General features: G+C 33.9%; 1 protein-coding gene across 1 annotated transcript; it reads right to left on the bottom strand.

The window, feature by feature from the left end:
- Positions 1-129: 129 nt before the first annotated feature.
- LOC138331466 (cell cycle checkpoint control protein RAD9A-like) lies at positions 130-11,730 on the bottom strand. Its single transcript, XM_069279113.1, has 13 exons — positions 11,562-11,730; positions 10,145-10,215; positions 9,722-9,871; positions 9,175-9,289; positions 7,941-8,040; positions 7,009-7,115; positions 6,442-6,548; positions 5,731-5,795; positions 5,067-5,210; positions 4,109-4,207; positions 3,495-3,765; positions 1,535-1,636; positions 130-834 (listed from the first exon to the last, which is right to left on the bottom strand). The coding sequence occupies exons 1-13, from the start codon at positions 11,593-11,595 to the stop codon at positions 733-735; spliced, it is 1,467 nt and encodes a 488-aa protein (XP_069135214.1). The 5' UTR covers positions 11,596-11,730; the 3' UTR covers positions 130-732.
- Between the last annotated feature and the right edge of the window lie 63 nt (positions 11,731-11,793).

Genomic DNA, 11,793 nt, shown 5'->3' with positions numbered 1-11,793 from the left:
ATCAGGCTAAACAATATGAGATCTCAAAAAGTCATCTGAAGCTTTATCTCAAAAGATGACCTACAAGCAAATCAGGCAAATGAGTGAAAAACACATTTATTTTAAACAAATTATAATATTTATTACTTGATAATGAAAACAGATAAGTTTCAATAAATAACAAAGATATCTAGATAAAAACATTTAAGTTGTAGACATGATCCCCAATTAAAAATATGTAGCACTATATATTGAATTCATTTTGATGTGCACTTGTATATATTTCATATGGCTTTTTGAAGAAATTTTTCAATATTCATTTGAGGTTAATTTTGAAAGCCATTCCTTGTCCATACTTCTCTGTCACACACATATATAAGGATATTGCTACTGCAGTATTTGATCAGTCATATTGGAAACTAATACTAATATTACAAATTTGCATACAATCATTTTGAAGTTGTCTTTAAGGGAAATAAACACAAGTGTATCTGGACTCTGCAAGTTCACCATACTTTCATTTGTATATTTGTATGTTATCATTATCTTCCAAATAATTTATATCTTTTATACAACACTGCATCTGGTAGTATGTTTGGTGCCTCTTGGAACTATTATTCCCACAAAGATTTAATTCCGTCTTGTTGGGACAAAGTGGAATCTACAAACAACTGATAGAGCCAATGATGGCCGTCTGTCCTAGTTTCCTGCTACCACTGTAGTGTAAAGTGAAGCCTACCAACCACTGACAGATCAGTCTTCATCGTCTGTATCCTCTGCCAGAACCACACTCGTCTGTAAAACCGACTGTGATTGCGTGCTCGCCTGGGAACTTCCGAAAAACAGGGACCGAAACTGTAAAACAAAAGGATACAAAATTAATTAGAATCATCAAATCTGAAAACAAATTCACTAATACTCGGTAATGTTAAAAAGAAATCTTAACCAGTGTCTTCTTACAAACTAGCAAATAGTATCTAGTTTCAGAACATTGTACAGTTATTGTATATTTTCTTCATATAAACAAAGATCTGTATCTTGTAGAAGCTGAAGTACTTTGACTCTGACTGTTGTATTGGGTATCAATTGTAGCAAGTTGAATGCTGTAGAGCTCATGGGTTTTAGTAAATAGTGTGTACTGTACATGTGTTGGTATGTATAGTAGTAACTTGAATGCACAACTATACATAATTGTAGTAATTTGACTTAAAAGTTCACAATGCAAGTTAAAAATATTTGTATTGAGAAATTGCTTGAAATATGAGTGGTTTGCAGATTTCCCCTGTATATCAACCATCGTTTCAACAGAAATTGGCAGCTATTTTTCTTTTTGGGAACCTAGTTACCAGTGTTGGGATAGGTGTGGGTATGAATAAAGTCAGCCTCGTAAAATCAGTTTTTATTTCAACACTGAATGCACACATGTACATATGCATGTACAGTACAACAGTAGTGCCGAGCCACAAAATGTAGTAACTTGAACTCTGTACTGTTCATAGTTGTAGAAAATTAAATGTTTTACAGCACACGAGTTATAGTAATTTGGACACTATACCTTTTTCCTAGGAGGCGTACCAGGTACTAGATCATCTTCCTCCTCCTCATCATCATTGTCATCATCATTAAATGTAATATTAGCAGCACTCATATCAAAAGACTGTAAATAAATAGTGCAAACATGGAAGTGTAAAGCAATCACATGTCCCTTACTTTACCATAAAACTTCACTAAAGTTCAGCCTACATTTGGCATAATCTAATATTTTTACACTTTTCTTCATCATGGTTTTATATGAGAACTGTATTTCATATCATGATGAATAACTGATCAACTACCACCTTTACACCCGGTCCACCCCAACTGCGAATGATAAATATTATGAAGTTCCTTACCGTCAATCGATTGATTTGTAACACAGCGAGAAATTCTGTACCGTGTAGCGATAAACGCTAACACTCTACCGACACAACGTGGCTATTTTTAGACTCGAGTACTGTCGCCAAATCCACAGGTAAATCGCGGGGCGCTCTGGGCTACATCAGCTATACCAAACACAATCGTAAATGTTACAAATACCGTAAAATCTTGTGTTACTTACACACCAGTGTACTTTGCACATGTATTTTTTCTTATGGCTTTAAATACTGAAAAAAATCTACTATCGGTATATTTTGCGCATTCAAATTTTGGGGAAAACGATGTCCGGGGAACCACAAATTCAGTGTTATAAAGGTGGTAATTTCATTGCAAAACATTCACAATAAATGCTTGACAACTTGCACAAAAAGTGTTGTATTTAGAAGAAATAACATAATATAATTGCACTGTGCTTGTTTTCTTTTATTGGCCACCGTAACTGAAACAGTGAAATATATCTTGCAGAACATGTCAAAAACATTGGCAGTCCGCCGTACTCGATCCGTACACATGTCAATGTCTGGAGATATTACACATGAATAGTTATCAGAACTATTTGAAAATATTATAATTTAGTTACTTTAATATTGCCACAATAAGTTTTAAGTGTGTTTGAGATCATTAACAAACTTTAAAGAGCATTCCGATAGCATTTACGTTGGCTTGCAATAATCACATCGTGAGTGAACTCACTATCTGTACGGCACCAGATCCAAGCTGATGGCTAATTATATATAACAGTACGGTTAAAATGCCACTAACCTTCTAGCTTGTCAGTTTTGCTGTAATAATATTACAAACCACTTATTGAAAATCCTAAATATAGGACAGTTTAGGACTCGTCTTATAAATCCCACGTGTGTTTTGACTTTTTGCACACGGCCTGCAGCCGGGACATGTTATGGCGGTTCCCTACGTAATGAGCATAGCTAGATCTATAAGGAGTTTCATATGCAGTTTTACTAGAAATATGAAGATTTGTTAAAATATCTAAAATAAAGAAATACTAGTCAAGTGAATTTTTATGCAATTTGAAGAATATTTGTTTTGTTTTTAAGTAGATACAGACGCATTGTTGATGATATATAGATCGGTTAAGCTAACTAGCCATTCAGTTTCGTTAAGCTGGATGAGAGGCCCGGTACATCCAGTACCAGTTTACCTGTGGATTTGGCGACAGTACTGGAGTCTATAAATAACTACACTCATTCAATACATCGATACAAGTCAGCGGTAGAGCGGTAGGGGTTTATATACACGCATCGTTCGCAGTTGGGGTGGACCGGGTGTAAGTAATGATTAATATTCCTAAATGATATCCGTACTCCAGATAGACTGCCATTCTTACTGGTATTCAATTTGGTACAATGATTGACCCATTATTTAACTATTCGTGATAGTGTTTATAGAAAACCTGTTTATATGGTTATAAAGTAGTGTTTTCATTCCCTGTCCCGGTTTCTATCAGTTATTTAAAATATTTGTATAACAAACTATACATATCACGAAGTATTTAATATCTTCGGTCCCCAGAGAATCGTATAGCTATGATTTACAGTAATTAACAAATGCTTTGTAATAATAATTTATCATTGTACCTTAGTAACGGACTGGTTTGGTATAACCGGGCTGTCCACACTCTCCTGAGACATCCGATCTGTTGGAGCGTCTTGTCTAGATGTGTGGGGTACGGGGCTCTCCCGAGCTGTAGACCCTCCTTGTTGACAATCAACCAAGTCCCTGTTGTGTGGCTCATTTCTAACCATTGTCAGGTCAGTTTCATCATTTATCATTTCATCATCAAAGTCTCCTTCCATCAACTCCACATAGGCCGTCTCCAGACGTTCACTCCTATTCTGTTTATCGTTCCTGAAGGATACAACACACATGTGTTTTAAGAAAATCTCATAATTAGGTATTTCAATACTTTTGTATGGCTGTTGGGTGATTATGCTAAACATCCTATTAACAGTGGAATTACGCGAAAAATTTTTATGTCATGAAAATGAATTTTTTCACTGAAAAGTGTTGTATGTTGTGCCTCTACCAGGGGAGAGAACCTTGAGCTTTCCTCACAGGGGCGAACACCAAACTTAAATCAAAATTGAGGAAGTGTCAAAGGATATGCTGGGAAGAAGAAAGTCAATATCGCTATGGTAAAACACAAAACACACTGGCACTCTATGTAGTAATGTTTTAACAAAGTACGTACCCCTTTTTTCTCCTGATGTGGTTGCTAGTAGCGTCACTGGATTCATAGTCACCATCACCTCTCTTAGATGGGGGTCTTTGATCACTAGCTTTTGTTTTTCTGACATTAAAATAAGAGAACTTCTAGTAAATTATAAAACAATATTAAAGACCATCATTAATGATTTTATTGACTTTGGGCAACAAGCAATCAGCCATGAAATCCAGATGGCAAGCTGGGAGGACCAGGAGTTACACTTTATGATTCCCTTCAGCCCATTTTAAGGTAGGAGCATACTGTAAACCAACGTTCTTTCACAAGCGACTTGTTTTTGCGAAATTTCTGATCAAGGTAAATTTACCAAGTGAAAATTAATCTCTGTGACTTAATATCTTTCACAATTCATGCACAATTAAATTGACATGTATTTCCATTTAATTTTGAAACTACGAAACTTAATCTCTGCGAAAATGTTTTGAAATGGAAATTGCAAAATTTAGAAGTCGTGAAAGAAAGTTGGCTTTCAGTAGCAAAAAGAACCATCACTTTTAATATCATGAGTACTTGACTAATATTCAAGCACTTCAGATTTCTGAGGAATTTTGACTTCAGATTCAACATAAGTCAAAAATTGGAGCAAGACAAATGTTATGGACCAATAACCAGATTTAATAAAGTTCTTATCAACTGAAATATTAAAATCTTGTCATGGTTGACTTCACTAAATGTAAACATAGTCAAACCCAGATACCTTGAAAAGAGACCAGAAAAAATGTTTCTTTTCATATGTAATTCAACTCAAACAAATTAATCTTCGACGCATTTATGACCATTAATGCAGTATGAAAACACAAGATAATTTTTTTTGTCTTTATCAAGTTCAGTTACTGTAGCACCAAAACATTTTATGGCCATAAACATGAAATATATGTTTGATTGTTTACATAAGACAGAGAATAAGATTAAATCTGTGTGATACCTGTTCTGCTTCTGTGGGACACTCCTTGAGGACGAAGCCTGCTGGGACACAGCGCCGGCCTGGGACGGCTGTGGGTCAGCTAGAGTGGCCAGGACAAAGTTAGCCTCAAAGGCACTGTCACTGTCTATACACAGTACCACAGGGCTGTAAATATTTTATCATAGAGATATGTATATAAAAATTGTGAATAATAAAGTCAAGCATTAACCATGTCAAATAAGGGCAAACAATGGTTAAAAAGCTCATTGAGATTGCAGCAATTTTGTAATACTGAATTCAAATACACATGTACATAAAAGATATGTCCTCTTCAACATAATATGACTTCTTCTATTTAAACAGGACAGGATTTTATTTTGAGTATCTTTTTAAAATTTTTGCTCAAAGTTTCAAGCGAGGATAACATTGTTGCTAGAAAGGGTTTTGGTGATAAAAAGAACCATAACACAGAATTTCACATAAGAAAAACCCCAGAATATTTTCACATTGTTTTCAAAAAGGTTTGAATTTTGGAATTATATTATATAAGCTTTTCAAAAATCACATAAATCTGTTAATCTTGAGGCAGTGTGTAAACGCAGGAAAAAAACATCACTTCTGAATTGCAACTTTTACTTTAATGGTAATCTCAGAGTTAAAACATATAAAGGGCATCCAAACTTACCGCCCAGACGTCTCAAACTGTATAGAGATCGGCATCCCAGTGGCCTCTCCAAACGATAAAATGGCCTGAAAAAATAAAGTTTATTATCAAAGGTATCATTGGCAAAGGATAATATCAGAAATCTGTTAGTGACAATCTTAATATTCATGCGGTAATAGTAAATTACCGGTTGGTGAAAATGATCAATGTTCATATTATAGGTATAGCAATAGACATCTACATTGTAATATAACAATGAAGTATCAACATCAGGACTGGTGAAGATATTGGTGAAGATATTGTTTTATTGACATCAAAAATTGCTGCAATGGGGTAATGTCTATTTTAACCAAAACAATAAGAGTAATATTCAGACTGATAGGAAATCATGGTTTATACATATGTATCAGACCCAAATCATCCAACTATTGTGTGTTATATTTAGAAGCATATGTCACATTTAACATTAGCAAAACTTTTATACTGGAGTATAGATATCAATGTACAATGAATATGTTGAATCTGAGATACCAAAGCGACATGAGTGAAATACAATTTATCGTCAACATTAGTTCCTCCTTTGACCTTTTGGTAATTGTGACATAACGGGTAATTTTTGTGTCGTCAGTCACCTGGATATGCAAATAACCGACATTAAATCAGTTCTTTACCCATGTTGTTTTGGTGTCTCATAACCCAATTTGATTTATATTTCCATCAATCAGGACTTACCCTTAGCTCCTTCAGACAGAATGTGATTTCGGTGTCCACACCAACCTGACAGCTATCAAACTCACTGGGGTCAAGGTTCAACATTGTGTGCATCACTTTGTTAGGGTCTGTGTAAACATCGACATAGAATACTTTGAGCACTTTATCAAATAGACAAAATGTTAAGAATTATCCAACCCCATAAGGATGCTACTACAAGTAAAATATGGTTAAATTTTGACCTGCACTTATGAAGAAGAGGTTGATTATTGACAGACAGATTGGTGAACAATCAATACATATAGGTTGAGATAGGCAACTTTCAAACAAGCTTAATGTTGACTATTAAATGTTCTATATTGATTCAATGAAATATTTGTAATTCTCTCTTCTTTTCCTCCCTCTTAAAAAAACAAATAACATTTGACAACAAAGGGAACCTATGTTAATAAGACTCGGTCAAAGAAATTATTTGTGAAATATCCACGTATTTTGGATGACAATGGATATTTTGTACTCTCAGTAAAAGTTTCCCATTAACAAAGTAACAAATATATATCGTTGGTATAAATATTTATATAAGTTTACCTGGCTCCTCATCTACATAATTCTTTAGACTTATTCTTTCAGGGGAGGCAATTAGAGTAATTTCTTCTTGGTTACTTTGGAAATTTACAACAGCATCCGTTAACAATCTGTAATAAAAATAATATTATCTACTACATAAAAAATAATCCTTCAAAAGGCAAAATATTACTAACAATTAACAAGCAATTTAAATCAGTAAATTAAGGTACTTTTAATTAACAAATTAAGTTAGGTTTTTTTTCTTCAAATCACCATCAAACCATGTGTCATTTTTGCAATCAATTTAGCATGATGAGGCAATTTTTAACTTTTAGTTACATTGTTGTCTTTCATAGCAAAGATTTAGAATTGAGTTCTGAGGTCCCTGATAATTGAGTAAAAATTCTCCATACTCCATAGAATAACATCACAGAAGCTAACAAAAAATATTAAAGGCCCACTACCTTTCCGAAACGGCTTATAATTATTAAAATGGGAATGTAAAATGAGACCGATAATTTTGAAGAGTCATAAAAGTTATTAACTTACCGTTAATACTGCACGTATCATCACCTTCTTAACAATTTTATTAAAATAAATAAAATGTTAATATTCATAACGCGAGTCGTTTTATGTTTCCCGTCGTCGTCCTAAATACCGCACGGTAGATGACTATCACTGTGCCAGACGGCAAAACAGCGAAATGAATCTCCTGTTTTCATATATAACAGGAGAAACCATGCATATGTTTGGTGTTGTTACCTAATCTTATGCCATCAATATATATTTTCTGATGTTATAAATGTTTTAACGAAACCTTTATGTTTTACTGCATAAAGGTAGTGGGCCTTTAAAGCTTTCTACGGAAAATAATAAGTTAAGGAATTTTCTTAAACTTAAAGAATGTTGATGAAACTGAGCCCTGAAATTATTACCACGTATCTTGTACATACTTGGGATGAGCTGTGAGCTTGTTGACGCACATGTCTTTAGAAAACACTGCTTGGAGAGTCTCGCATTCAATGAAGGCCAGGTTGTGAGTCTTAACAATACCTAAAATCAAATAATTCAATATTTTTTTACTTTGTAAAATAAAATATTTTGAATTAAAATTATCAAAGAAAAGTTTAAATGCTCAGATTTTTGTCTTGTCCAATAAGACCTGGAAAATACTTTTTGCAATTATCAGGGGTGTAAAAATCCACTAGCCCGACGCCCGGGGCTACCAAATTTTCAGCTTGGGCTAGTGGAAATTTTAGCCATACTAGCCCGGGGCTAGTGACTTTTTTCAAAGATATCTCAAAACGAAAAACATCAATATTTAGTCATAATAACACTTTAAAACATTGCAATTCTATGTAATATTTGTATCTAACTTTAAATATTAATCTGGAGTCATGTTGTCTAATTTATTTACGACTGTAGACAGGTACAGTAGACCTCCCGATCACCACAGTGAATAGTGATGCATAGCATTTCATGTGAAAGTTACGTAATTTGCAACACAAGTTCTAGAAAAACAATATACAAACCATCAAATAAGTCATCTCAGCTATCAGATCAGTAAATTTTAATAGTTACAAAAACGATGTTAAAGAACTGGAATCTATTCCTCAAAAAGTCGGCTGCAAAGCCATGCCTGCAGTAGGCAGCCATATTTGTTATGGTTATTCTAATATCCGGGTCAAAGGTCGGGAATCCAGAATCCGGTTTCAGGATTAAAAAAAATCTAAAAATTGTGTTCTAGAAATATCACAGATTAAAGATTTTCTTAATGTTTATTTTAATTTAAATAAAAAAAAAGTAGATGCAAATAATAAAAAATACTCACTCAATTAAAAATATTTGAATTTATACAGTATAAAAAATACTGGTAATTTTCCTTTTTTTTGGCTGGGCTAGTAGATATTTAGGCCGGGCTAGTGAGATTTTGGTGTCTACTAGCCCTGGGCTAGTGCTTTGAAATAAATTTTTACACCCCTGATGGGATAAATTCATAATATGTGGATTTCGAGATACCAAAATGACATGGGTGGAGTACTATTTACTGTCTATTAGTCCCACCTTCCCTCCTTCAGATCACCGGAAGGTGGGACTATGGTAATCAATAGTAAATCATACTTTACCCATGTCATTTTGATATCTCCAAATCAACGTATTGAGGACATTGAGCATCTTTTACCATACCATGTTTACAGTGAAGTTGGAACACCAGTCTGGCTTCTTGCATATTCATTTTGATCTTGCATCTCTCCACAGTCTTTTCAATGCTTGCCATTGATTTAAATACAGTCAGACAAGACTATCAAAGAAAAAATCATAAATACCATTCTTCAAAAAAGAACATTGAAAAAAACAATATCAATTCAATCAAACAATTACCTTTGTATAACATAAATCTTAATTGATACCTTATATCCAAAACAAAAAAAAATCTTAGAAAATATAAAACAATATTAGATACCTTCATTTAAAGACGTGCCAGGATTTAGGTGGAGGAAAGGGACATTATATACCCAGAGAAAAAAACCACTGACCAGTGGTCTGTACCAATAATTGGCTACTGCTCCACATGAGATTCAAACTTGCGAAGTGGAGGGCTTATAGTAATAAGTCAAGATATCTTAACCTCTCAACCGCCAAAACAAAGATTTTCAGAAATATAAAACAATAGCAATTTTATCTGTCAAATAATCTTACATAATAAAGACAATTAGATATTTATACACTTTACCTTCATCCCAATTTTACACCTAAGTGCATCTTCCTCACTGTTTTGAGATGAAATGTCAGAAATTCCATCATCATAGTCTTGGAAAAAGGACGGAGAAAACAGAAAACAGGCATAGGCTGATCTAGATGAATTCACAGTTCTTAATGCTAACTGAAAACAAAAGGAGACATAAAGAATACAGTATAAAAAATCAGGAAATAATTCAAATCTACCATAAAAAGTATAATGAATATAATATAACATTATGCATCAAATAATAGTCAAATTGTTACACAAAAAGGGATCATGAATATTTCACACATGACTTTTTTATAAAATATTTCATATGGACTTATATTATTAGCTTAATAATTGTTTTAAGTAGACAACTTTAAAAAGTTAAAACAATAACAATATAAATGATCATGAACTATGTATACTAACCCCATGTTCTAAAGGCTCAAAGTATAACTCATCTCCAATTTTTGACAAGGAATGAATTGCTCTGCCAAAAACTGAAAAAAAAATCAATAATTCTCTGTACATTAAATAGCCTAGATTATTTCTTTATGTTGTTTAGTCTGGGCATGTCACAAATAAAAACAGGCCTGGCCATATATATAAATGTATTGCAATTATCATATTAATTATATATCATCTGAAATTGAAGGTTTACAGGACTTTAACCACATGTATATATTATAGTCTAGGAAGAGTAGATTTAGTCTTGATCTTTGATTTGTTTCTCTAGTTTCATATTTTGACTCCTGGGTATCTACATCTGCAATACTCCAGGGGTATCGATCACATACAATCTCTACACCCCTGGACAATCTTGTCGTAAAACTGAAGGCAACAGAACAGCACAGGTAATTTAGTCCTTTGATTTTTGTTTTCTTTTTGTTTATATTAGTTTAACGTCCTCATCGACCAGCCGTCAACACCTGGCAACTGTCCTTCATTGGATTCGAACCCGCATCCCAGAGGTGGAGGGTTTGTGGTATTATATCATGACATCTTAACCATTCCGCCACTGCTGCCCCAAGATATTTTTTTGTACATCAAAAGAGCCGTATAACGGTACACTGTGGTTGACTGTGTGGCTTTGAAGTAGGGCATCACTCTCTCTGTAGTCTTCATAGAAAATTTTTGTAGGCCTATGATAGGATCAAATTTCTTCCCCTAAGCTGCCTGCAGTTTTACTATGAGATAGTCCAGGGGTACAAAGAGATCATAATTGATTGGAACCCCTGGAGTATCAAGGACATTTTTATAAATAAGCCAAGTTTTACACAGATCAAAATTCTGCACTTCAGTTGACACCATATTGCAGCTATAGTAAGATGCATGAAGAATATGGATGTACACGTCAATAAAAAAATTGTAAATTTGAATCTGCCTATATATTATTATTTGTTTTCTGTTCCATAATGATTTGTATAGTTCTAGTTCTACCTTGTTCTTGCCTTCTTCAACAGAATGAAGATTGTGCAAGTTGGGTGTGGCAAGGCTCATGTGTGAAAGATTAATTATATTTGTATTTTGATAGTCCAGTCTTGAAGGAGGAGAGGGTAGCACTTGTTGCTAATTCGGGAGGGAGAGAATATTCCAGTTGGATATGGTGCGTGGAAAAAAAGATTCTTTACGTGTGGAGGTTTTACAGGAGAGAGTTTGGAAAGAGAGTGGATAGATATCTGATCTACAATAATCCACACACATATTTAAATCCAACATATACTATCATTTTATCACGGACAATGGCTTTGCATCTTGTTTCCATTGACTAGATTCAACAAGCACATGCGTTTGTTTACAATCACAGAAAATAACAAAATATGTGAATTTGGTGATTTTTCGGCACCTTTGATGTGAACTCCTGGGATTATGCACTTCATGATGTAATCATCATCAGTTGTAATCTAATTTGACGCCAATACTTAAAAATATTTTGTCAAACAGTGTTCAATTGGTTTTGAAACAGTTAGCACAGAATTTTCCTTCTTTCAAGCAGACCGCCATAGTCGAGGAATAACCGAACGTACGGCAAGACGATATATTTCATTGGCCGAAGAATCACAATATAGCCAATCAAA

This window comes from Argopecten irradians, chromosome 9 (genome assembly GCF_041381155.1).
Source record: "Argopecten irradians isolate NY chromosome 9, Ai_NY, whole genome shotgun sequence".
Lineage (NCBI taxonomy): Eukaryota > Metazoa > Mollusca > Bivalvia > Pectinida > Pectinidae > Argopecten > Argopecten irradians.
The sequence above is the reverse complement of the archived record's forward strand: the minus strand, read 5'-3'. Positions and strand labels throughout refer to the sequence as shown.

Coding starts and splice junctions, on each gene's coding strand:
- LOC138331466 (XM_069279113.1), bottom strand. CDS start 11,595: ATGAAGTGCATAATCCCAGGAGTTCACATCAAAG. Junction 6,549..7,008: donor TTATGTAGATGAGGAGCCAG/GTAAACTTATAT, acceptor ATGTTTACACAG/ACCCTAACAAAGTGATGCAC. Junction 1,637..3,494: donor CAAACCAGTCCGTTACTAAG/GTACAATGATAA, acceptor ATTTATTTACAG/TCTTTTGATATGAGTGCTGC.